Source organism: Aquarana catesbeiana, linkage group LG09 (assembly GCF_042186555.1).
Source record: "Aquarana catesbeiana isolate 2022-GZ linkage group LG09, ASM4218655v1, whole genome shotgun sequence".
NCBI classification, from domain to species: domain Eukaryota; kingdom Metazoa; phylum Chordata; class Amphibia; order Anura; family Ranidae; genus Aquarana; species Aquarana catesbeiana.
In genome coordinates this window covers 224,557,329-224,585,043 of record NC_133332.1, presented here as the reverse complement: position 1 = coordinate 224,585,043, position 27,715 = coordinate 224,557,329, and the positions used below count along the sequence as shown (strand labels likewise).

The window sequence follows — 27,715 nt, the reverse complement described above, 5'->3', positions numbered from 1 at the left end:
TTTTTAGCAGACCGGATCGGATGCTGGCGGGTGGACACACGTCCACTGAAATTCGTCGCTCCATAGAGAGCAAAGAATGGTCTGATCAGGTCCTCCTGAAAAACTGACAGGCAGTCCGTTAGTGGGAAAGGGGCCTTATACTGTATATATTATAGCTGCATATTTAATTGCTTTTTATAAAACTCCATTTTGCTCTATAGACATAAATAATTGAGAAACATTCATATAGCTTTTTTTCCAGTGTTGTTTTTATTTATGTAAAGTTTGAAAGCAATCTATGTCAATCTAAGGCTCTTAGAGTGACAGGTGTAGCATACTGTGCAAAAAGTTAGTGAACTGCTAAAACACTGACAATTAATTACCTCTTACATGCTGAGCACAAATGGATAAATGTGTTCTACATCAACAAAAGTTTATAAGCATACCATTGGAAGGCCATTTTGTATCCACCACTGATTAGCACAGAAGTGGAGTATGCAATCAGAAGTTAAGGTCTTCATACACATCAACATGATCTATTTTTACAGAGACCCTCAGCTCATATTACCTTTTGACTAAATTCCTCTGTTTTTTAGAACATGACTTGTTCAATAACCAGAGGCTAATATATTTATTATTACCCAAAATCTTCTGAAAAACCTGAGATTACTGGCTCAGTTAGTTTGAGATTGACCAATATGACTTCCATCTAGGAGCTTTCCCCTAACTCAATTTAGGTGGCTTTAAAAAAAAAAAAAAAAAAGACTACCTTCTGCAGGAAGGAAAAAATGGCTCTCGTGCCAGTCCTGCGCAGACTGCAATCAAAACCTTTAATTATCACAGCTGGCCCCTTGTGGGGTTTTAAGAGAATATACCAGTTTAACATGATCTGATCGAACCATAGGTTACAGTTGACTTTTTGTCCTGGAACAGAGCACCATATTATGTACAAAAAAATATCATGAATTAATATCAAAATAAAGTGTTTTCTTTCACATAAATAGTTGAGGGTAGGGCTGGTGAAAATAGGGAGTTTGAGTCCTGATAGATCCACGTGGGTGTAAGGCTGCACCCTCATAGCTCCTGGGATTGAACAAAGTCCGGATTGTCATAGCAGTAAGTCTCAAGGGATGGAGAGTCCTTCAGGGGAAGAGGTTCTTTTGATTTTTCTTCCTCTTCTCTGTGCTGAGAGCACTTCTTACAACAGCATCCACACATGGTGAAGAAAAAATCGTCACAGGGTGCCAAAGAGTGTAGCCAAAGAGGTAGGAAATCCCAGTTCCTCAGGAAAGATGGTAAATATTTTGGCAACCTCTTCTGAAGAATATTGATGATTATAACTGCAACAATGACAACCAGAATTGGCCCTCCGACAGCGGCTAGCACAATCCATCCAGCCATAGACAGGCCAAAAACAGCCAGGGGTAGGATAAGGAAGCTCAAGAGGAGGTACAGAACTGCAAACCAGCGGTATTTTGCTGTAATATCTCCAAATTTTTTGGCTATGTGGATCGGTATACGAAGGTATGGGATAACATACCAGAGGAGAATGCCAGTGAGATTGAAGAAAAGGTGAATGAACGCCACCTAGAATAAATAAGAAGAGGGTTAAATAATTATTGAGATAATATGATAAAACTGCAGAATTCCTTTCATCGATGTTATCTGTCTTGTAGGCTAATATCTGATCAGTGTTCAGTACTTGAAGGTTTATTGGGGACATATCCATGTCATTATCTCCTGTGCTAAAGTTCACACAGGAGTCTTTGGAACTACAAATTGTAACATACTTTGTTTGGTAGCCAGAAAGTTGATAATAACATTGCAATTGAATAATTTCTTTGAGAATGACTACCAAAGAATTTTAGGTTTTGAATTGCTCATGGGATAATTAAAATGTGGGGAGTTAGGTCAATTAAGATTTAGGCTGCATTCACACCCAAGCGTTTTGATTCGCGGGCAGATTTGCCCATGATTCTGCCCGTGATTTCAAAGCAGCGAGGTGTGAGTACTCAATACTTAAAAAAAGATTAATATTTTTTGTTTTTTTTCCATAAGCTTAAGGTGGCAATAAAGGCAAAATCACTAATATACATAGTTACATAGTTGGTAAGGTTGAATAAAGACACCAGTCCATCCAGTTCAACCTCTGTGGGTGTGGATGTGTGTGTTTATGTCAATACCATTTTCCATACCCCTGTATAATGCGTTCTCCATGATGCCCATCTATGAGTTTTTTTTTTTAACTATCGACACTCCTGGCTGACAGCACTGATTGTAGAAGGGAGTTCCACAACCTAAGTCTCTGACAGTAAAGTACCCCCTATTCAGTTTAAGGTTAAACCTCCTCTCCTCCAATTCCACTAAGTGGCTGCCTGTCTTCTTAAAGTGGAGTTCCACCCAATTTTACAACTCTTCAGCATCCCTCACTTAACTGTGCACTGTAAACGAATTGGATATTTAAAAAAAAAAATTCTCAGCACCTAACTGTATATCTGCTGTATTCATTTTTCACTTCCTCCTCCCTGGCCGTGGCCCATCGCATCATTTCCTGTTTGCAATGCCTTCTGGGAAGGGGCGGCAACTTCCTCTGACACTGCCGTTGCTATGGAAACCTGACCTGAAACCTATTACACTGCTTGTGCTGCACTGAGCATGTGCGAGATCTGCAAGGATGAGATCCAGGAAGAAATACAGTCTGGCTTCAGATGCCCACACTTAAGATGGCCACTGCCTGCTGTAAGTTTATAAAATAACAAACTACTGCTATAAACTAACAAAACAGACCTTAGTTTACAGACTAACTTTACTAGAATACATTAAGCTTGTGAATTATAGGGGTATTTTTATTCAAAAAGTATAATTTCGGCCGGAACATCACTTTAAGCTCCCAGAAACTGAATAGCTTTTTTCTATGCTAGAATTACCATTGAGGTATTTGTATATTGCTATCATATCTCCTCTCAAGTATATAAAGTTTAATGCTTGTAGTCGTTCCTTGTAACTGAGGTCCTCCAGTCCTCTTATTAGTTTTGTTACCCTTCTCTGGACTCTCTCCAGTTCCAGCACATCCTTCCTGAGGACTGGTGACCAGAACTGGACGGCATACTCAAGATGCGTCCGCACCAGAGTTTTGTGGTAGAGTGGTAGAATTATAGTTTTATCTCTTAGTAAATTCCCTTTTTAATGCATGCTAATATTCTGCTTACTGCAGCTTGGAATTGCATGTCATTGCTGAGCCTGTGATCTACTAGGACCCCCAGATCTTTTTCCATTATGGAGTCCCCCAGGGGTTCTCCCCCTAGTGAGTAAGCTGCATTACTTTATATTTTACAGCATTAATACCTGCAGTATATGATGCAGTCATATGGTTAAGACAAACAATTTAAAGCGGGATTCCGGCCTTAAAAAAAAATTTAAAAGTCAGCAGCTACAAACACTGTAGCTGCTGACTTTAAAAAAGTACTTACCTGTCCTGGGTGCCCGCGATGTCGGCCGCCCGAGGCCGACCCGTCCCTCGGCTCTCGGGTCCCGGCACCGCCATCCTAGGTAAGGGAAACAGGCAGTGTAGCCTTGCGGCTTCACTGCCAGTTTCCTCCTGTGCACGTGCGAGCGGCGCAGCGCTCTGTGAATGGCCCCGTGATGTTCTTGGAACACACACAGTTACCAGAAGACAACGGGGCCGCTCACCGAGGAGCAGAACACGCCGCGAAAAAGGAAGAGGCAGATTAGGAAGACTACCTAGCAACAAGGGTTTAGGTAAGTTTAAACATTTTTTTTTCAAATGTTTTTTTAAATTTTTTTATAGGATTTTTGGTGATTTTTTTTTTTCAGGATGGCCCTCCACTTTAACACTCACAGTGGTGCTTACAATAGTCAGCTTTTATGCATGTAAAACCTTTATCCCAAAAAGAAAAGAAAAAGGTTTCTGTAATTGATTAAAAATTATTAGCTGAAGTTAGACTTTAATTTGTAGTCACTTATGTAAAGTCCATCTAAATCTATTAGTCTATTAGTCCTTCCAGCACTACACTCTCCAGACAATGCTGCTGACTGGTGACTCTAGTGCTCCTTCGTAGAGCCCCTCTATGATAGAAAGTGTGTTACTGTCTGGATTACCAGGTAAAATTAAAGAAAAAATAAAGAAAAAAAAGCTAATACAGCCACCACATTTAAGGATTGGTAAGCTGCAATTTATAACTTTTTTTTTGGTGGGGGGGTTAATACCTCTCTAACGTTGAATGTATTGTATAATCAACAAATGTCAGGCCATATTTTCTGAGATCCTTAACAGTACTGTGTAATCAAAAGTAGTACAGACTGCTTATAATGCGATGGATATATTATAAAGTAGTTCACTGTCTTATGCAAGGTGGATCAAAGACAATAAAGCTCAGTCTGCAGCTCATCTGACACAGAAGAACTAGTGGTTGGCTGTTTCAAATTATGATCATTTTTGGCCAGCAAAGAACCGAGTTGTGCATTGATATACATGTCTGGTATCGACCGGTTCAACAGAAACCGACATTTGGCCAGTGTGTACAATAGCCTGTCCGGCTTCTTCGAACAGGTATGCTGGAAAACAAGCAGCCGACCGGCATCCGATCAGTGCTTACAGCCAATGGTCCCCCTGTCAGAATACAATAGCTCAGCGGGGAGATCACTGTACTAATATCGCAAAGTTAATATAGCAAGCTCCTCCGTTTTTTTTTTTTTTGTTTAGCCCGCTGGGTTGAATAAAAAAAAGAAACTACCTGTGTATACCAGGCTTAAGAAAAAACTCACTCAGCCAGTGATAGCCAGCCAGCAAATCTCCAGGCGCCATGGACATTCAATCCCAGCATGGTCTGAGAGGTCTTTTCTTGACCATATAGTCTTACTGTCTGGAATGCCATGCTGGGACATGTTGTCCCACAACAGCTTGAGATTTTCTGGTTGTAGTGACCACTGAAATCTTTACTTTATCTGTAGAATTTAAAAAGATTTGTTTTTTGGAATTTAGTGACACTGTGGGGTTAATTTACTAAAGGCAAATAGACTGCACTTTTCAAGTGCATTCCCACTCTACAAAGTGCAGTTGCTCCAGAGCTTATTAAATGAGGTGAAGCTCTGCTGACTTCTATCATTCAATCATGTGAAAGTACAATGCTGTTTTTTTTTATTTGCCTTGCATGTGATTGGGTATTCTTTGCAAGAAGCTTTGTCTAATTTAATAAGCTCTGGAGCAACTGAACTTTTCAGAGTGCAACTGCACTTGCTAACTGCACAGTCTATTTTGCCTTTAGTAAACCAACCCCTATTATTGCATTATTTTTACCTTAAAATCATGTTTGATATGACTCTTCACCAGGGGCGTATCTGCCGCAAGGCAAACAAAGTGTTTGCCTTGGGTGGCATTGTTCAGGGGAGCGGCGTCACCCCCCAGTCGAATGACGCCTACAGTACCCAGAGCGATCTGTGATCGCTGTACCCTTTGGACACAGCTGGTCACAGATTGGGGTAAAGAGCAAGTCACAGCTGCTCTTAACCACATAATCAGCTGTGTCCAATCACAGCCGATCACGATCTATACACACTTGCCGGATATCAATGCCCATCAGTGCTGCCATTCGGTGCCTCCTCAACAGTACCCATCATTGGCGTCTATCAGTGGTCATCAGTGTTGCCAATGGATGCCTCCTCCTCAGTGTCCATCAGTGACGCCTATCAGTGCCCCTCAGTGCTGCCAATCGGTGCCTCCTCATCAGTGCCCATCAGTGCTGCCTATCAGTGCCCATCAGTGCCGCATAACTGTGCAGCTTTATTAGTGCCTCCTCATCAGTGCCCACCAGTGCCGCCTCATCCTCTGCTCTATTGACCACATATGTGGCACACTTCAAGTGAAATATCTCCTAAACAGCGCACGTTTAGGAGATATTTCCATTACCTATAGGTAAGCCTTATTCAAGGCTTACCTATAGTTAAAAGTCAGAAGGGAGGGTTTACAACCACTTTCAGAGGGGGTTATTTATTAAAGGCAAATCCACTCTGCACTAAAAGTGCACTTGAAAGTGCAGTCACTGTAGATCTGGGGGAAGATCTGAAATGAGGGGAAGCTCTGCTGATTTTATCATCCAATCATGTGCAAGCTAAAATGCTGTTTTTTATTTTCCTTGCATGTCCCCCTCAGACATAGAACGACTGCACTTCCAAGTGCACTTTCAGTGCACTTTCAAGTGCATTTGCAGTGCACTTGTAGTGCAAAGTGGATTTGCCTTTAGTAAATAACCCCCAAAGTGTTGATCTCTTGTGTCCCCCGCAGTCCTCATGAGTTCCCCCCTTTAAACTCCACCAATTACACTATACAGTAGTTATGTGGAAGACAGAAGAAGGAGAGCTGCAGGGAAACAAATATTCTGGCAGATTAATAGACTTGCCTTGTGAGAAAGAGCAGTTATATAAAATGTTGGCAGCCTTTTAAATTCGTGAAGGTAAGTGTGTAGCGCTAAATATTCGAAAAAGTGAAATGTGTGTAAATCACTAAATAATAAATAATAATTAATAATATGCACCCTACTGGGTGAAATAGTGAAACAATAAGTCCACAAGTGAGGCAAATACAATGGAAATGTCCATCATAAAAGGATGAAGAATATCACGGTGAAAATGTCATAAAGCCGTATGAACCATCCCATGGAAATTTCTTTCAAACAAATGGTATGACTTAAACACGCTTACCGGAACTGTTGGACCCGACTGTCAGCAACAACGGATCAATCAAGCATGGATAATCCCAATCAGCAGATGGATCGGGCTGTCACAGGAATCCTGAAGAATATGGGGTACACCTCGCTGATATCCCAATGGTGTTAACCACAGATGGAGCCAATGGACAGCTATAGGCCGATCAGATGTTGGTCTCCCAATTGTGTAGATGGATCGAATAAAAGCAATATGGGGAGTGGTGTACCGGGCCAGGTACACCACTCCCCATATTGCTTTTATTGAACTGTGATCACTTTTATTCATGTATGTCGGTTTTTATCAATTAAAACCTATTTTTTTTACCTGCACCATTGGAGCCCCTATTTTTTCTTTTTCTTTCCATGTTCTGTGGATTCACGTTTTTTTGGGTTCCTCTATTGGGTCCTTATTACCCCTCTCAGGGGTACGCTATACCAGAATCCATTTGCTGCTTTTGGATTTCTCGTGGATACACTTGGCTGTTCGATCCATCTACACGATTGGGACACCAACATCTTATAGGCCTATGGCTGTCCATTGGCTCCATCTGTGGTTAACACCATTGCAATATCAGCGAGGTGTACCCCATATTCTTCAGGATTCCTGTGACAGCCCAGTCCATCTGCCGATTGGGATTATCCATGCTTGATTGATCCGTTGTCGCTGACAGCCGGATCCAACAATTCCGGTAAGCATGTTTAAGTCATACCATTTGTTTGAAAGAAATTTCCATGGGATGGTTCATACGGCTTTATGACATCTTCATGTGATATTCTTCATCCTTTTATGATGGACATTTCCACTGTATTTGCCTCACTTGTGGACTTATTGTTTCACTATTTCACCCAGTGGGGTGCATATTATTAATTATTATTTATTATTTCGTGATTTACACACATTTCACTGTTTCGAATATTTAGCGCTACACACTTACCTTCACTACTTTTTTGAATTTTTGTCACATTCTTGTGTAGCTGCTCCTTTCTTTGTGTTTGATCCAGGGTAAGCGCAATAATTATTTTTATTCACAGCCTTTTAAATTCCTCAAAGCAAGCAAGGAATTACAAGACATCATACCTGCACTGATTCACTTAGGGAAGACGCAGGGCTGGCTAAGGCCGCTAACACAGCTGTAGTGGTGGTACCAATATTAGATCCAAGAAACAGAGGATAGGCTCGTTTCATGCTGATGACACCAACACCTGCAAAAATTAGACAATTATCATAAAACAATTCCTAGAGAGTTGTACCTATCAAAAGTAAGTTTAGCAACATAAAAATAATTAATATTTGCAGGTTGGGCCCTGAATGAGAAATATGTGTCTTCATTGTTTGGGCTGTGGTCCCTTTAATGGGGACAATTAAAGAGACAGTGTAGAGACTCAGGGATTTTCACCTGTACGGGGTGAAAGATTTCAAGGTAATCTGTTTAGAAAGCGGAAAGCTGATCTGCAATCTTCCTGGAGTTATTAAAGTGATTGTAAACAATCACTTTGTAAAACAACCCATTCAGTTTAAAATAGAAATGAAAGGCAAAACATTTGTGTATACATATAACACAATTATAAATTCATTTTTTTTTCCTTTCTTATAAGTGATCACATTCTCTCTGTTCTCAGCTACATAAGTGCTGGGGGAGGAGGAGGAGAAGCAGCAGCACACTGAGTTTCTCAGTGAATGGCTGTGCAGTGGGGGGGGGGGGGGGGGCAGGACAAGTCTGATCATTGGAGGAGAGCACACTGAGTTCCCAGCACAGCTAAGAACTGACGCTGTGTTTGCCTGCCTAGTGTGGTCATTTTTTAATAGGAAAGCAGAGGGACTGGAAGGAACTCCAGGGATTTCACAGAAAGGAAGTGATACAAAGAGAACCAGATATTTTTTCATACAAGTACAGGGTATAGTGGGCACATACTGTATCAGGAATATAAAATGTTGGGTTAACATATTCTGGTCCTGGAATTCAAAGGCTGAAAAGATCTTAAGTAGGAAAGAGCCTTCAGCCCTGACTACAGGTACTTTGGCCCTAAAGGGGTTAACCACCTGTGAGAAAGGGCTGAAAAGAAAGGAATCAGCCAGCAAGTTTCCTTGAGGTGTTGTGTGAAACAGGACTCAGTTGTGGGACTGTAAAGACATTTTCACTGGACCCCTGAAACAAGTGGGAACTTTACACCCTGTTGTGGGACAGGTTTCTTATGCTGGTGCAAATGTCTTGTATTCCGTTGTAGCATTGTACCGCATTGAGGTGCTACTATATATTATATTTGAACGCTGTATGATTTTATATTCTGGCCATGTTTTACATTGCAATATTTTATATCGTGGCAACTACATCATATTGCAAGATCATGGGTTCTATTATGCTTGTCAAATTTGTTTATTGATTTTGAAAATATAAACATTGGTACAATTAACAAAATGTTGATTACATTAAATGGTAGCATTAGTTGAATTTACATATCAGATCTTAGTATTTCTTGTAGTTACAAGCAATGAAAGACTTAAATAGGCTATATGTTTTAGAAAGACTAAGGTGTTACAATCAATTTTAACAATTATATAATCAAGAAATCAAGAGCAACAAAAACATGGGTTCTATTATATGTGAGCTTTGGTGTACTATGCAGTGGGAAATCTATGTTTTGTATTGTAGACTGCTGCATTGAGAGGGGCCTTTTTTTTTAAATAGCGTGTGAGCTAGGTCCTTTATTTCTCTATAGTATAGGTCTTTTTTTTTTTTTTTTTTTATTAACACATCTATAAGCACATATGTGTGTATGTATATGTGTGTGTGTGTGTGTATATATATATATATATATATATATATATATATATATATACATATACACACTGTATGTATACACTTTATGTAATAAAATAATTGCATTCACACAGAGATAACAAAAATGAAATCCAACAATGACATGACATGAAAATATGACATGAAAAAAAAAACTAATTTTAGCTTTAGATATACTGTAGGCCAGGTCTGAAATAGCATTAACATTGATAGTGTCAACCCCTAGTGGCTACAGTACAACATGATTGGTACTTTTGTTAGAAGCGGTTAAGCTGATACAGCAGAATTCTGTAAATTGCACTCCAGCATTTTAAAGGAATACTTGAACAAGTACAAATGCTCGGAAGGATAAATGTCTTTTAATGATAACCACTCACCCATCAGAGGTACGATAGCGGCAGTGAACACGGAACTACTCTGGACCACGAATGTCATTACAGCACCAATGAGGATTGCCAAATATCCAGTGAGCCAGCTGAATGGGAACGGGAAGTCTGTGTGCACATAATTCATAATTATATTTATGCCTAAATAAACACATGAACAGTATACTGCATTATAAAGTTTATTGGTATTTTAATAAGTTAATGTGATAGATTTAAGTGAGATTTTGAAGTAAATTATAACATTGTGTTTAACATTATTTAGAAAACTATTTGTGGCAATACTTGTACTAATTTCACCAGTTATGACGGCAGCTCCCAAATACATGGGTATTGCACCATGAATATGTATAACATTATTTATTGTGCAATGCTTTTTATTTGCCTGTGGATGTTTTTCTTTAGTTATGAAACAGATATTAGCAGCACAATAAAATAGTAACATCTTAAAGTGGAAGTAAAGTCCACTTTTCAACTTGTACCTACGGGTAAGCCTATAATAAGGCTTACCTGTAGGTACAGTGAATACTGTATCTAATAAAACCTGCACTGTTTAGGATACATTCAAATGGGATGCAGATGGCGGCCTCACCAGAGCATGCGCTCTGAAGGGAAGGCATACCCGTGCCGCCCACAAACCAGCAAGGAAGACCAGGTAAAGATGAAGTACTGGGGAGCTGTGACATTGCTGTGCTGGAAGGCTCAGTGTGCAGGTAAGTCTGTAATAATGTGCTAGTACGTGGTGACTTAAACCTGCAGGGGGGCTGATTTTTAAAAATTTTTTTGGCAGTTTACTACCGCTTTAATGACATCTAAGTGATACAAAGATATCGCACTTAGTCATAACAAATTATAAAATTTTGTATATTTTTCAAAACATATGCTAACCATTCAGATTTAATTTGCCTTCTTTTAGTACAGGCTAGAGACTGAAAGAAAGATTCTAATTGGCTGCTGTAGGAAGTGACGATATAGTACCTTATCTACAATTTATATCCACAAGCATATGTTTGTAGCAGAATATATGTAGATGTTCTGTGTTGAGTAAGCTTCTACTATCATCTGCAGCACCCCTGCCCACTTCTGAATTAGATAATAGTCTATTAACCACTTAAGCCCCGAAACAATTTGCTGGCCAAAGACCAGGGCACTTTTTGCGATTCGGCACTGCATTGCTTTAACTGACAATTGCGCGGTCGTGCGACGTGGCTCCCAAACAAAATTGACATCCTTTTTTCCCACAAATAGAGCTTTCTTTTGGTGGTATTTTATCACCTCTGCGCTTTTTATTATTTGCGCTATAAACAAAAATAGAGCGACAATTTTGAAAAAAATGCATTATTTTTTACTTTTTGCTATAATAAATATCCCCAGAGAATATATAAAAAAAACTTTTTTTTCCCTCAGTTTAGGTCAATACGTATTCTTCTACATATTTTTGGTAAAAAAAATCGCAATAAGCATTTATTGATTGGTGTGCGCAAAAGTTATAGCGTCTACAAAATAGGGGATAGTTTTATGGCATTTTTATTAATAACTTTTTTTTAATAGTAATGGCGGCGATCTGCGATGACTGCGACATTATGGCGGCACATCGAACAATGTTGACACATTTTTGGGACCATTGTCATTTTTACAGCGATCAGTGCTATAAAATTGCACTGATTACTGTAAAAATGACACTGGCAGTGAAGGGGTTAACCACTAGGGGGCTAGGAAGGGGTTAAGTGTGTCCTAGGGAGTGATTCTAACTGTGGGGGGGAGGGGCTGTGTGTGACACATCACTGATCATAGCTCCCGATCACAGGGAGCTATGATAAGTGACAGTGTCACTAGGCAGAATGGGCAGATGCTTGTTTACATTAGCATCTCCCCGTTCTTCCTCTCCGTGAGACAATCGCGGGTATCCCCGCGGACATTGAATCTGCGGGGATACCCGCGGTCCTACTCACGGAGCTCGTGGCGGGATGTCACGGTGGCAAATTCAAAGGGACATACAGGTACTCCCATTTGCGCAGCCGTGTCATTCTGCCGATGTATATGTACATGCGGTGGTCGACAAGCAGTTAAGGCCTGATTCACACCTATGCAGGTTGCAGTTTGCATATTGCAGTTGCATTTTGCATTTTTCAATACACGCTTTTGATCCGTTGATGTCTATAGAACCAAAAAACAGAAAAAAGTCCCTGGCCCTTTCCATAAAATGCATAGATGTGAACATGACCCATAGGAAACCATGTTAACCACTTAAGGACCGGACCATTATGCTGCTTAAGGACCAGAGGACTTTTTCCAATTTGGCACTGCGTCGCTTTAAATGCTAATTGCGCGGTCATGCAATGCTGTACCCAAACGAATTTGGCGTCCTTTTCTTCCCACAAATAGAGCTTTCTTTTGATTGTATTTGATCACCTCTGCCATTTTTATTTTTTGTGCTATAAACGGAAAAAGACCGAAAATTTTGAAAAAAAATGATATTTTCTACTGTTTGTTATAAAAAAAAAACAATAAACTCAATTTTAGTCATACATTTAGGCCAAAATGTATTCGGCCACATGTCTTTGGTAAAAAAGAAATGTCAATAAGCGTATATTTATTGGTTTGTGCAAAAGTTATAGCGTCTACAAACTAGGGTACATTTTCAGGAATTTACACAGCTTTTAGTTTAGACTGCCTATGTCATTTCTTGAGGTGCTAAAATGGCAGGGCAGTACAACCCCCCCCCCCAAATGACCCCATTTTGGAAAGTAGACACCCCAAGGAAATTGCTGAGAGGCATGTTGAACCCATTGAATAATTATTTTTTTTGTCCCAAGTGATTGAATAATGACAAAAAAAAAAAATATTTACAAAAAGTTGTCACTAAATGATATATTGCTCACACAGGCCATGGGCCTATGTGGAATTGCACCCCAAAATACATTCAGCTGCTTCTCCTAAGTACAGGGATACCACATGTGTGGGACTTTTTGGGAGCCTAGCCGCGTACGGGGCCCCGAAAACCAATCACCGCCTTCAGGATTTCTAAGGGCGTAAATTTTTGATTTCACTCCTCACTACCTATCACAGTTTTGAAGGCCATAAAATGCCCAGATGGCACAAAACCCCCCCAAATGACCCCATTTTGGAAAGTAGACACCCCAAGCTATTTGCTGAGAGGCATGTTGAGTCCATGGAATATTTTAAATTTTGACACAAGTTGCGGGAAAGTGACACATTTTTTTTTTTTTTGCACAAAGTTGTCACTAAATGATATATTGCTCACACAGGCCATGGGCATATGTGGAATTGCACCCCAAAATACATTTAGCTGCTTCTCCTGAGTATGGGGATACCACATGTGTGGGACTTTTTGGGAGCCTAGCTGCGTACGGGGCCCCCGAAATCCAATCACCGCCTTCAGGATTTCTAAGGGTGTAAATTTTTGATTTCACTCTTCACTGCCTATCACAGTTTCGGAGGCCATGGAATGCCCAGGTGGCACAACCCCCCCCATTTTGCAGTATTTTGCAGCTCTCATTTGTTTTTGAAAATGAAGAAAGACAAGAAAAAACATTTTTTTTTTCTTTTTTCAATTTTCAAAACTTTGTGACAAAAAGTGAGGTCTGCAAAATACTCACTATACCTCTCAGCAAATAGCTTGGGGTGTCTACTTTCCAAAATGGGGTCTTTTGGGGGGGTTTTGTGCCACCTGGGCATTCCATGGCCTCCGAAACTGTGATAGGCAGTGAAGAGTGAAATCAAAAATTTACGCCCTTAGAAAGCCTGAAGGCGGTGCTTGGTTTTCGGGGTCCCGTACACGGCTAGGCTTCCAAAAAGTCTCACACATGTGGTATCCCCGTACTCAGGAGAAGCAACAGAATGTATTTTGGGGTGTAATTTCACATATTCCCATGGCATGTTTGAGCAATATATCATTTAGTGACAACTTTGTGCAAAAAAAAAAAAAATTTGTCTCTTTCCCGCAACTTGTGTCACAATATAAAATATTCCATGGACTCGACATGACTCTCAGCAAATAGCTTGGGATGTCTACTTTCCAAAATGGGGTTATTTGGGGGGGTTTTAAACTGTCCTGGCATTTTATGCACAACATTTAGAAGCTTATGTCACACATCACCCACTCTTCTAACCACTTGAAGACAAAGCCCTTTCTGACACTTTTTGTTTACATGAAAATGTTTTTTTCTTTTGCAAGAAAATTACTTTGAACCCCCAAACATTATATGTTTTTTAAAGCAAATGCCCTACAGATTAAAATGGTGGGTGTTTTATTTTTTTTTTTCACATAGTATTTGCCCAGCGATTATTCAAACGCATTTTTTTGGGAAAAAACACACTTTTTTAAATTTGAATGCACTAAAACACACTACATTGCCCAAATGTTTGATGAAATAAAAAAGATGATCTTAGGCCGAGTACAAGGATACCAAACATGACATGCTTTAAAATTGCGCACAAACGTGCAGTGGTGACAAACAAAATACATTTTTAAAAGCCTTTAAAAGCCTTTACAGGTTACCACTTTAGATTTACAGAGGAGGTCTATTGCTAAAATTACTGCCCTCGATCTGACGTTCACGGTGACACCTCACATGCATGGTGCAATTGCTGTTTACATTTGACGCCAGACCGATGCTTGCGTTCGCCTTTGCGCGAGAGCAGGGGGGGACAGGGGTGCTTTTTTTTTTTTTTTCTTTATTATTTTTTTGCTTTTTTATCTTATTTTTAAACTGTTCCTTTCATTTTTTTTTTTTAATCATTTTTTTTGTTATCTCAGGGAATGTAAATATCCCCTATGATAGCAATAGGTAGTGACAGGTACTCTTTTTTGAAAAAATTGGGGTCTATTAGACCCTAGATCTCTCCTCTGCCCTCAAAGCATCTGACCACACCAAGATCGGTGCGATAAAATGCTTTCCCAATTTCCCAATGGCGCTGTTTACATCCGGCGAAATCTAAGTCATGAAATGCTCGTAGCTTCCGGTTTCTTAGGCCATAGAGATGTCTGTAGCCACTCTGGTCTCTGATCAGCTCTATGGTCAGCTGGCTGAATCACCGGCTGCATTCTCAGGTTCCCTGTTGAGACAGGAGAGCCAGAGAAAAACACGGAAGACGGTGGGGGGGGGGCATTCCCTCCCACTGCTTGTAAATGCAGTCTAGAGGCTAATTAGCCGCTAGGATTGCTTTTACATGAAAGCCGACCGCTGGCTGAAAAGAATGATACCAAGATGATGCCTAAACCTGCAGGCATCATTCTGGTATAACCACTCAAAGTCATGAATGGCGTACCTGAAGACAAAAAAATGGTTAACAATAAAACACAGTAAACGGTAAAGTATAAAAAATTGCATACCTGAAAAGCAAACATGATAAAACATAACAACAATAAAACATTGCAGAATAGAATACAGTAAAAAAGAGCAGAACAATAGAGAGAGAATAGAGAGAGAGAGAACAATAAAACGACAACTATTTTTTTTTATTTTATATATATATATTTTTTTTTTACACTTTTTTTTGTAACTAACTTTTATAGCTGTAACCGGTTCCAGGTTTGGGTCTCTCAAAATGCGATGGCATCTTGGGAGACCCTGTGAAAGTGTACCTAGTCTGTGCAATGCTGTACCCTACGCTAATACTCAACTAGTGAATGGTAGCGTTCAAAACATTCACCAATGCAAAGACCAGGATTGTCAGGACAGGGACAATAATAGTGGGTGTCACGCCTATATCCGCGCTTGCTGCAGACACAACATCTTTTTTGGGGGGGGTTCGTTGGATAGGGGTACTCGGGAGGACATAAAGAAAATGACTCTCATGCAGCCGACTGCATTTGGTTGGGGATGTGAATGGGGGAAGTACGGGCGCTGCAGAAGTGGTGGGTTCCCAATTAGGATTGGCGAATGCAGCAGGAAGGGCACTATGGGAACGACGGGCCTGTGTTTGTCTTCTTCTTGGTGGCAGCGGGACACTACTTGTGCTTGCCACCTCACCAGCTTGAACTGCACTTATGGGACTCGCCACGTCACCAAGTGTTACTGCAGTGCTGGTTTGACTACGACCGGGGTGTACTAGGCCACTGGTGCTTGCCAGTTCACCAAAACGCTACCAAAAAAACTGTTAGCGATCGCAGGGATCAGGCCTGACTCTGCAAACGCTGCAGTTATGCGTTTAGTGTTTTGTAAGTGACAGTGATCGATCGATACTGCACTTGGGTGGGCTGGGCGGAGGGGCAAAACGCAGGTGCTAGCAGGTATCTGGGCTGATCCTGCTAACACTGCATTTTTGGGAACCCTAAACTGCTGGGGACGCTAGTATAGATCTGATCGGATCAGATATTGATCCTTTCAGATACTATACCACTAAGGGAGGTGTACGCTGCGTGCGTGGGTGTTAGCGGTACTGGCGCTAACCTGACGCTGCTTGGGGCTGGTGCTTACCAGTTCACCAAAATGCTACTAAAAAAACTGTTAGCGATCGCAGGGATCAGGCCTGACTCTGCGAACGCTGCCGTTATGCGTTTAGTGTCTTGTAAGTGACAGTGATCGATCGATACTGCACTTGAGTGGGCTGGGCTGGGCGGAGGGGCAAAACGCAGGCGCTAGCAGGTATCTGGGCTGATCCCGCTAACACTGCGTTTTTGGGAACCCTAAACTGCTGGGGACACTAGTATAGATCTGATCGGGTCAGATATTGATCCGTTCAGATACTATACCACTAAGGGAGGCGTATGCTGCGTGCGTGGGTGTTAGCGGTACTGGCGCTAATCTGACGCTGCCTGGGGCGACGCATATCACCGCTGGGCGATCAGGGGGCTAAACCTTTATTCGGTAATAAACGACGGGTGCCCTGACACTATAAAAAATAAACGAACTAACCAGCGTCACCCGTAACAGTTATACGGTGATCAGTGGTGAAAGGGTTAACTAGGGGGCAATCAAGGGGTTAAAACATTTAAAAGATAGTATATGGGGGTCCCTGTCGCTATAAAACGCTGACGGCGAACCTAAATATTTACCTCCCTAACTAGCGTCACCAGTGACACTAATACAGCGATCAGAAAAATGATCGCTTAGCGACACTGGTGACAGGGGGTGATCAAGGGGTTAAAACTTTATTAGGGGGGGTTAGGGGGGTACCCTAGACCTACAGGGGGCTAAGACTAACTGCCCTAACACAGTAACTGTCACAAACTGACACCATGCAGTAATCAGAAAAAAACAAAACAAGAAAAAAAACAAACCTGCTTGGTGTCAGTGTGACGGGGGGGGGGGGGGTGATCGGGGGGGGGGTGATCGGGGGGGTAAAGGGGGGTGTTATGTGTGCCTGGCATGTTCTACTGTGATGTGTGTGTGTTGTGCACTCACATTTCAGTCTTCTCTCCTCGGCGCCGGAACGGAAACTACCGAGCCGAGGAGAAATGACATCACATCCTCTGCCTCTGTGTACTACACAGAGGCAGGGGAAGCATCTCATTGGCTGGGAGCGATCGTGAGGGGGGGGGCCACGATCGGATGGCCTCCCCCTCATCTCTGATCGCTGCCAGACCAAAGGTGACCGCCTCAGGCACTGGGGGGGGGGTCCGACAGGACCCCCCGCCCGCGGGAAGGCAATCACGTACCAGGTACGTGATTTTGCCTGCCCGTGCCATTCTGCTGACGTATATCAGCGTGAGGTGGTCGTTAAGTGGTTAAATGGACTGTAGTGTGTTTCTGCAAAACTGAAAATGCACTAAAAAATGCATAGGTGTGAACCAGGCCTTACACTTAAATTTTGAAAATGCTCATGTTTTTTGTGATTTGTCATTTGTATTCACTTTAATGTGTTTTGAAATAATTTTGTTCTATATTCTAATAATAATAAATCTTTACAGACAACAAAAATGAATATCTACCCCTGTCTGGAGTCTCCTGGTATAAAGGGCCCATTCACACCTTTTTTCTCTGATGCATTGCTTGCGATAATGCATAGTATATTGCGTTATGCATTCAGGTAGCTCATTCATTTTGCCAATGTACAAGAAAAAAAATTCACTCGCCATTGTGTTGCTTTAGTGCTTGGGGTGCCATTTGGAAATAAATGAAACCACATTGCATTAGTACTTGTAGGCAAAACTTTTTTTTTGTTTTGGATAGAGTGGAGATGGATTAGAGCTTCGGTCAGGCTTACACTGCTGTCTGTGCCCCTGTCACAGAGGTTTACCCTGTCTGTTTGTCATATTCACAATTATCACTGAAAATGAGATTGAAAGAAAATCCCAAATTTGGGGTTGTCATTAGGAGAGGAATAGAGGGAAAATTCTAGGGGGACATCAGCTCTTGATTCTATCACTTTGGATAGACTTCTCACTTCCTGTTTTGGCTATGGGATAGGAAATGAAGGGAAATCTCTCCAATGGGAAACAGATGGCAAAAAAAATAAAAATGACAGGAGTTGTAATCCTTGAAAAGAAAAAAAAAATAGCTTTTCATTCCACTTGAAACTGAACTCCGAAGGAAGTAGTCGCATTGTTTGGCTTGAATATCCTTTTGAAATGTCGCAGAGAATATCAGATCTGGTTTGCAGGGTGTATGGGTGTATGTACCATGGGGGCACTCTAGGTGCCTTATGACCTACCACCACATTAATAAATTTCTCTTTGTTTGCCTCTTCTGACCACCTCTGGCTGTTGCTGGCTAAATTCAGTAACAGCACTGTAGGATGTAGAGAATGTTGAGAGGAGTCAGAAGTCTCCTTGGAAAACATTAAGCAATATTTCATTCTATTGGTTTGGTGGCCTGAATAGTTGATTATTACATTTACATAAAAATCTGCCTCCAATAGCACATTCTAGTAATAGTTTTTAACTCTATTAATCACATGACACAATAGACGGAGCTTGTAGAAAAGGATAACATCAATTAGGTGACAACATGATGTCTACATATGGTGTAGACATCATGTAGGCCCCACTGGTGTCAATGAAGGCTTAGTCTGCAGCAAAGGAAAGTGCCTAGTGTTAATTATTTAAGCATAGTTGTGATTCAATTTTTTTCACCTGCATTAATTATCTTCTTGATGACTTGTGCAATCTGACCCTTCAGGACAGAGTTAAGAATTTTAACGATGAGGATGAGGCATGTGCAAAGCACCAACAATGATGCGGTCAGGAGGATGAAACCCACTGCTATATCCGGGAGATTGATGTGTGAAAAAATATGAATGCCTGGTTGAGGAAAAAGAGATTAGTCATAGATATACACCAAGGTAGCACTAACATGCTATACTGTGTGCCCCGTGCAGACCCTATTCACTGTATTGATGACCATGGAGCACAAAGCCTAAAATTTCTAGGTTATTTGTGCAGAGCAGTCTGTAAACTTCTGGATATTCCTTCACACTACAAAACATTTGCACTATTTCAAAGTAATATTTACAATTTCATAGAAAGGTGCCTCTAATGGTTAAAAACATTTAGCTTTTTTAGTGAAATAAGACCCCCTTAAAGACCTCATTCCAGTTGATAACTAAGCTGTACTCTCATGTATATAGGGTTATCTTACAAAATGGCTTTCTTGTTGTTCATTGTTCACTTCAAGGGAAGACAATATTGAGGTAAGCTGTTAAAACATTGTCTGGAATTGCCTCATAAACTTTACCTTCTATTTAAAATAAATAGCCAGATTCCATCTGTTAGTGATATCATGATGATGATACATGTAATTCATCACAGAAAGTCTTGCACAGTATAGTTAGGCTCCATGTACATACACGCTTAGCAGCTCCTGTATGCTCAGGCATAAAATCTTGGGGGGTTTTTATGCGCTGGGGTCGCCACACGTGCTGTGTACAGTCGCCAGTACAAGTGAATGGCTGTACGCAGCCATGGTCAGGTAAGCACCAATGGCTTCTGCACCAACCTGCGTTTATCTACGGATGCGTGTACGGCACTTCCCCACAAAAAAGTGGTGTGGTTTTGTACAGCCATTCACTTGTATTGGCGCCTGTTTGTGGCATGTGCAGTTCCTTGGGTGTGAGTAAACACTAGGGATTTTATGCTTCAGCACACAGGAGCTACAAAGCGTTCATGTGCATAATGACTTACTCTTTACTGTCTATATAAGCTTTGGGGCATTTTCTAGCAACCAGAAGGCTCTGATCTCACACTTACATCTTTCTATGTTTTCTTCTACTGTGGTGTTAATTTCTACGAAAGTTCCAGATACGTTGGTGATGCAGGAAACTGTGCTGCAGTCAGTCAGGTTATTAACTGGGAAGTACTCGGTCACCTTGAAAAATTGAATCAAAGAAAAGAATTTCTTAAAGTGTTTTTTTTTTTCCCCAGGTCTACACAAACATACATTCCAACAATGCCATTAAAGTGGTTATAAACCTCAGACCTGAAATATGAACAAAGCATATCCCTCTATAGTGTCTCAACCTAGAGCACTAAGTGTCATTTCTGTCTGCTGCCTCATTCCTCATTCTTACCTGCATGAGTATCTTCTGACAAGTTTTCCTGACACCAAGAGAAAAATGGTGACAGGGCAAGGAGCTCCAGCTGATTCACAGACTCAGCTCTGTTCCTGTGTGCTTTGTGGAGGGAGACGTTTCTCTTCCCCCCCAATCAGCCCTCAGAGCTCTCCTCACTGAACTCTGAAGAGTGTGACCTCAACACTCCTCCTCCTTTTTTCTGACAGCTCAGACTTTGAATGGATGTAGAGAAGAGAAGACTGGAGATAAACAGGTACAACTTACGTAAGAGGATTTGGTTAATCTCTGTGTACCACCTGAGGCCACCCACTTCAGTAGGTATATATAAGGGTTTACAATTAGTTTAAAGATTAATATGTGTGCAAAATCTAATAAACCTGCTTAGTCATCCTCTGCAATATTTGATACAATATCGCCATAATGTGGACAGTGAACAGTTTAATTTAAAATAGAGGGCAGCTTTGCCTTTCAATGAAAAAAATCACTGGAATTGGACACTTACATTTTTCTTTTCTATCTCACACCATCTCTTGATCAGACTTTTATTTGCACTTTCAGGATCACCAATAGCGTTTCCAGTGATTACAGAGCTGTCCAACTACAGGGCATTAATAAGAATGTTAAATTCAGATAGTGTGGTTCATATATGCTCACACAGCAGAGATAGATAGATAGATAGATAGATAGATAGATAGATAGATAGTCTGTCTCTCACCTTGATAATGAGATCGGTGAAGGGCCGGGTGATGACTTTCAGGATATCTGGGGCTTGGCCTCCAGCATGGATGTTGAAGCTTTTGATGATAGCTTCGGACAGGTATAAGAGGTAGCCTGTTCCCAGCTCAATAGGAAGTAGTACAATCACTGTCAACCAGTTAAACATTCCATGCACAGCTGAACCACCAAAGGCCCTACAACCAATTAATTCAAATTTTTACACAGATGCTACTCCAGTTATCCAACATTCTAACATTTTATACATCCAGCTTTGTACCTAAAAAGAGGAAAATGTCTATTAGCTCCCTATAACTTTGTGTATCACAGTGTAGTTGTGAAATCCCATCTTTAGCATCTTGTTAGGTTGTGCTCCATCAGGTGAAAATATTATCTACTGTGTTGATCTGCAAGTCTTGAACATAGTTGAACCAGCCACAAAGATTTATTTAGTGTATCTGGAAAATGGAATTAATTTTACCTTCGAAACTCATTGCGATCTCCTGACTGTGCCAAGGACACTAATGTGCTGGTCACTGAGGTTCCGACGTTCACTCCCATAACGATGGGTATAGATGCCTTCACATTTAGTACTACAGGAGAGAAGAAGACATGAATTTTGCACATAGAAGCAATATACCATGAAAATTGTGAAACCAAACAATCCCATCTGTGATGAAAAAATATGGGAGTTGCCACTGCAAAATGTTACCTATCCTTACTTTATTACCTATGACCATCGATCTTGTACTATGGCTTATTGACCTAATAAAAATGACTACTGACCCTAAAAGCAAGCTAAAAATGGTAGCGTCAGTGTTTTATGTCTATCAAGTTCCCTGTAAACTTTCTAAAGACAGAGGATGGCCTTCAGATTTGTATTCATGATCTCACCATGCAGGATCTTTTTTTGACAAGCTTTTCTTCTTTGAGAGCAGTTATATGTGAATATCTTCTCGTATCTAGGACATCCTTAGCTTTCTTTGAAGTTCATCATCTAATGTTAAGGGTACCATCCCTAAAAATATTCTTTAGTATTTTATGGACTTGAATGGCAAACTTTTATTTCTCTCCCTAACCTCTAGTCAAATTTCCTATTTCGGCTGGAGGACAACCTTGTTCTTATATTCCAATGGAGGATCCTCTAGAAGGCTGATAATACAGAAAACCTTCAAGTTACTTAGTCTCTAGTGGAGTCTTCAGATTTACATATGTACAATTTAGTAGTGCAGGAGGTCTGTGTCTTCACTGCATTTTCTGTTCCCAAAAACACCACTATAAGTGAAAAACCCCCCAAAATGTCCCCAATCTGGGGAAATCACATCTTTGACAGTTATCATCTGAACATTTATCAAAATGGGAAAATGTGTGACTCCCTCTTACTTTTTCTCCCTGTAACAACATTTTGCAGTACAAACAGTGTCTAAAACTGGAAAAAAAAAGTTTTGAGGCTTGAGTTATACTTTAAGTTGGAATAGTGGTAAAGATACTGACACTTAACATATTGTTTTGCAGATCTTACAATAGGTAAATTCAAAACACTTATAAATGATATAGCTGCTTCTTGTTCTAGTCCTTTTTTGCCTCAGTATGTAATCTGTATAAATACTTACTTCCAGAGGACACCATGCTGACAATAATGGAAGATGAAGTACTTGAGCTTTGCACCAGAACCGTAACCAGGACACCAATAACCAGACCAGCAATTGGATTTGCTAGAATGTCATTGTCACTGAAAATATCACCGGTGAGTTTACCTGCAAAAAAGCATAAAGTGGATGAAAACTCAATATTTAGAGGTTGAAGCACTCTGTTGATATAGATGATGATGATGCAAGACTGAACTGGCAGCTCATCCCTAGATAGGATATAGTGCACATTAAACGATTCACAGGACCATAGGATGCGAGTGTTAAAATGGAACAAAGCGAATGGAGTTGCTTTTTGAAATATTCAGTGACGTAATATCACTAGCACCTCAACATATTGTATACATTTCAACTTTTTTAAAAAATGGCACTAGTTCTCTCACTTTACTATTTTTTTAGTTCATATGCTTTAGAAAATGTCTGAATACACAGTACAGTCCCCGTATCACAGTAAAAAACCCATTGCAAAAAAAGCTGAATCACTTTGCAGCTTTTTGTAACCCTTAAGACTAGACTTTTTATTTTGCACAGTTTACTTACTTCCAACTAGCTGGAAAGCTGAACTCAGAACATCCAAAGAGCAGATGAACAAATACAGGAACCCTAGGAGTAGGAAACTTTTGACCAGCCCCATCATAACTCTTTTCACTCTCTCTTTATTGTTCATATCTGCAGAGAAGATAAAACATATATTATATCACTAATTTAGTATTTTAAGTATTTCTAAAGTCCAATTTTTTTTTGGCTTGAGCAGGAAAGGGGTAGAACCCCTCTCAGGGCTTTAATAGAAGATCCTCAATTTGGAGAGATCTCCTTTCAATTTCTGTTGTGTTTCTGGGACAGGAGGTGATGGGAAATCTCCCCAAATTAAATACACAAAAAAACACATGCACAAACACTTGACAAGTGTTTTATTAATGTCCTTCTCTATCCAAAACTAAGAAAAGGTTTTGGATTTAGATAGTGTATACCCAATGTTAACTAGGCCAAATAAACTTTAGATAACCTCATTCAGAACCCACCTTTCCAGGAGGGACCAGATGGTTGAAGTTCAGGCAAGGCCCAGGGATCAATATCTTCATTTCGCTCTTCATGGGGCAGATCCATAGACTTTGTATATGAGGAATCTATAGAAAAACATCATAATGCTGCAAGATTACATTCTCCAACATTTAGAAGTATTGGGGCTTGCTGTTCAAAATAACGGAATGAAAATGGTTGCATCCAGATTTTCTCTTTATTTAGAACACTAATTCTAGTATCTGGCACTGGATCTATGCTAGCACTGTTGGGCAGAGTGATCTACTGCCCAATAGTGTCTATATAGTTTTGGCTGTGACCTCACTAATAGGTGGCTGAGTGATGCAGCAAAGCTGGTCCTGGAACATATGTTAAGGTAATTAATCACAGATAATAGCACTTAGGCAGGATTAGTCCCCCTTGACCACCATCGATAAGGGGGTCAGGGGGAGGAATAGTTATTCACTGACACAGGGCATGTTTCCTTCCCCCTATGCCAAAGCTTCTTTTCCTCCCACTGACTTCTTAGGCTGGAGCAGTCTTTCTCCCTCTAACTCTACTCACACCAACACTCATTTTATCTTTGCATTGACTATCAATTATTATTATTATTATATTATTATGCAGAATTTATATAGCGCCAACAGTTTGTGTAGTGCTTTACAATGTAGAGGGGGGACAGTACAATTACAATACTAGTTCAATACAGAAGGGACAGCACTCCACAAGCTATGTTGTACATGACATACTCCTAACAGCTACAGTCTATATGCTATGTTGTGCATTACACACTCTTGACCTTTGTACTGTGTATTCTATGTTATATACTGCATAGTCTTAGTTTGTATGTCTATATCTATTTTCTGTGGGCTGAAAAACACATGTAATCGAATATGTTAATTAAAATAATAATATTAATCCTTTGTCTTGAGTTGTTTTTGTGCCTGTGAGATGCTCACTTGGAAAAATACCAAAGGACATCTTGGGGGCCAACAACACATTTTGGACATGTATAGGGCAGTGAGCAAAAGGCCTGCAAGGGCCTTGGGTTGACATTTTAAAGATGACGATCTCTGGATCAGGAGCACAGAAGTAAGTGTCATATTCCAACACATGATCTTGAGATTTAGATTTCTTGCCCTAATCTTTAAACAGGACCTATGGCTGAGAGTATATAAACGTTAGTGATTTAGTATTGTTCAGCCTTACCTGTTGGAGTCTCATCTAATGGAACCTTAACCGCCGTGTCATCGATGCCCAGTTTAATGTCAGAGAGGGGTACCTGTGGGTTATTGCTGGTGAATGGCATGTTGGAGGCAATGCTCTCAGATGTTCTCTTGTTGTTCTAGTGGGAAGATAAAAATGATCTATTAATATGAAAATATCTTATGTATTAAAACACATAGCTCCCAACTGTCCCGGATTTTGAGGAACTGTCCCTCATTCGGGAACAAAGGGCCTCTGTCCCTCTTTCCTCCTCATTTGTCCCTAATTTTGGTCTGATTTATATAACTGTATATAAAATGCACTACTTACAGTATCTATCAAAAAGTGTTTAATGCCCCGTACACACGATCGGACATTGATCGGACATTCCGACAACAAAATCCATGTTTTTTTTCCGACGGATGTTGGCTCAAACTTGTCTTGCATACACACAGTCACACAAAGTTGTCGGAAAATCTGATCGTTCTAAACGTGGTGACGTAAAACACGTACGTCGGGACTATAAACAGGGTAGTAGCCAATAGCTTTTGTCTCTTAATTTATTCTGAGCATGTGTGGCACTTTGTGCGTCGGATTTGTGTACACACGATTGGAATTTCCGACAATGGATTTTGTTGTCGGAAAATTTTATAGCAAGCTCTCAAACTTTGTGTGTCAGAAATTCCGATGGAAAATGTGTGATGGAGCCCACACACGGTCGGAATTTCCGACAACAAGGTCCTATCACACATTTTCCGTCGGAAAATCCAACCGTGTGTACAGGGCATTACAGTGCTAAACCCTTCATCCAATTTCTAAATTGCTGCATTTGTAAATTCCAAAAGCCAGTATAAAGGAATAGTAGTGGTAAAAGATTGTAGGCTCCTTGAGGGCAGGAACTGATGTGAATATACAATATATGTGTAAAGGGCTGTGTAAATTGATGGCGCTATATAAGAACCTGAAATAAATAAATAAATAAGCACTTGCGTTCAAGCAATCATTTTTTGTACAATTCTTCTTTAAAGCAGGCAGCGGGTGTGTCCTATGCCTACATACTTTGGCTAATAGGTGTACCTCAATCCCATTTCAAAAAGTTGGGAGGTATGTAAACAGCTGAAGAAGTCCATAATCCAATATGTAAAAAAAAAGTCAGTGATATATTATGGCATATGATTGAATTGTTACAAGAAGTTTCCTTTATTAAAGAAATATAGACAGTAGGATTTTGGCTAATGAAAGGTCATTTATAGAGTATAGAGTTTATGGGTTAAAGTGGAACTTCAGGAATTATTTGTATTGCAAACATACATTGGTCCAGTTGGGTACAACATAAGTACACATTACTTATAGAGCTGATGGACAGCTGGGGAAGCCGGAAATCACTGTAGTAGTTGGTGAGCCAATCCTTTGGGTCCTTCTCAGATTATGGGTGGCTTCCCTACTTAAAACTGACCACAGGGGGTCACTCATTTGGCACCACCACCATTCCTATAGAACTTCTTTTTTTCTCCTAATGGTTTTTATATAGACATTCACTAATTGGATGAGGATGGGAGCAGTGATGTTATGACCTCCATCTTTTACAATTGAAGAATGCCCTGTATACATTGAAAAAAAACAAGTTGTTCAATGAATAGCGGCAGGGCCGAACAAGTGACCCCGCCCCCATAGTCAATGTGCAATGGGGCAGCCGCACACTCAAACATATCATATGTGTTAAAAAGGTGAGCTGCACTGAGCGGGAATCATACATATAAAGTATAGTATGACAAATCAGAAAAAAAATCTGAATTATAACTGTGTCATACTGAAGACTCTGTATGGGAATGGACTGCATTGCTCAGAAAGAAACTACATCTTAAATGACCCTTTAATACTAATTTACTAAGTGAAACATGTCATACTGTATATACAGTATCTCACATTATTGTAAATATTTTATAATATCTTTTCAAGTGGCAACACTGAAGAAATGACACTTTGCTACAATGTAAAGTAGTGAGTGTACAGCTTTTATAACAGTAAATTTGCTGTTCCCGCAAAATAACTCAACACACAGCCATTAATGTCTAAACTGCTGGCAACAAAATTGAGTACACCCCTAGGTGAAAATGTCCAAATTGGGACCAAAGTGTCAATATTTTGTGTGGCCGCCATCATTTTTTAGCACTGCCTTAACCCTCTTGGCATGGAGTTCACCAGAGCTTCACAGGTTGCCACTGGAGTCCTCTTCCACTCCTCCATGACGACATCACAGAGCTGGTGGATGTTAGAGACCTTGCGCTCTTCCACCTTCCGTTTGAGGATGCCCCACAGGCTGACCCCCCACCCCTTAAACCTCTGCAGTAATGCCGGCAGCACTCATACATCTATTTCCCAAAGACAACCTTCTGGATATGATGCTGATCATGAGCACTCAACTTCTTTGGTCGACCATGGTGAGGCCTGTTTTGAGTGGAACCTGTCGTGTTAAACCGCTGTATGGTCTTGGCCATTGTGCTGCAGCTCAGTTTCAGGGTCTTGGCAATCTTCTTATAGCCTAGGCCATCTTTATGTAGAGCAACAATTCTTTTTTTCAGCTCCTCAGAGAGTTCTTTGCCATGAGGTGCCATGTTGAGCTTCCAGTGACTAGTATGAGAGAGTGAGAGCGATAACACCAAATTGAACACACCTGCTCCCCATTCACACCTGAGACCTTGTAACACTAACGAGTCACATGACACCGAGGAGGGAAAATGGCTAATTGGACCTAATTTGGTCATTTT

The 27,715-nt window shown here is 40.5% G+C and overlaps 1 protein-coding gene across 1 annotated transcript; it reads right to left on the bottom strand.

Annotated features, from left to right (window-relative positions):
* Positions 1-976: 976 nt before the first annotated feature.
* Positions 977-25,050, bottom strand: LOC141107278 (sodium-dependent phosphate transport protein 2C-like). Its single transcript, XM_073597970.1, has 12 exons — positions 24,951-25,050; positions 23,744-23,848; positions 23,262-23,390; positions 22,686-22,829; positions 21,554-21,665; positions 21,074-21,269; positions 20,861-20,956; positions 20,036-20,153; positions 18,923-19,090; positions 9,877-9,993; positions 7,780-7,904; positions 977-1,566 (listed from the first exon to the last, which is right to left on the bottom strand). Exons 1-12 carry the CDS (start codon positions 25,048-25,050, stop codon positions 1,054-1,056), a joined length of 1,923 nt encoding a protein of 640 aa, XP_073454071.1. The 3' UTR covers positions 977-1,053.
* Between the last annotated feature and the right edge of the window lie 2,665 nt (positions 25,051-27,715).

Bases quoted from the DNA above. Each gene is read 5' to 3' on its own strand.
- LOC141107278 (XM_073597970.1), bottom strand. From the start codon at position 25,050: ATGCCATTCACCAGCAATAACCCACAGGTACCCCTCTCTGACATTAAA. The intron at 20,154-20,860 runs GTAAGTGTCCAA...CAATTTTTCAAG, and splicing joins GTGAGATAGAAAAGAAAAAT to GTGACCGAGTACTTCCCAGT. The intron at 9,994-18,922 runs GTGAAAAAAATT...ATGTGCACACAG, and splicing joins CAAGAAGATAATTAATGCAG to ACTTCCCGTTCCCATTCAGC.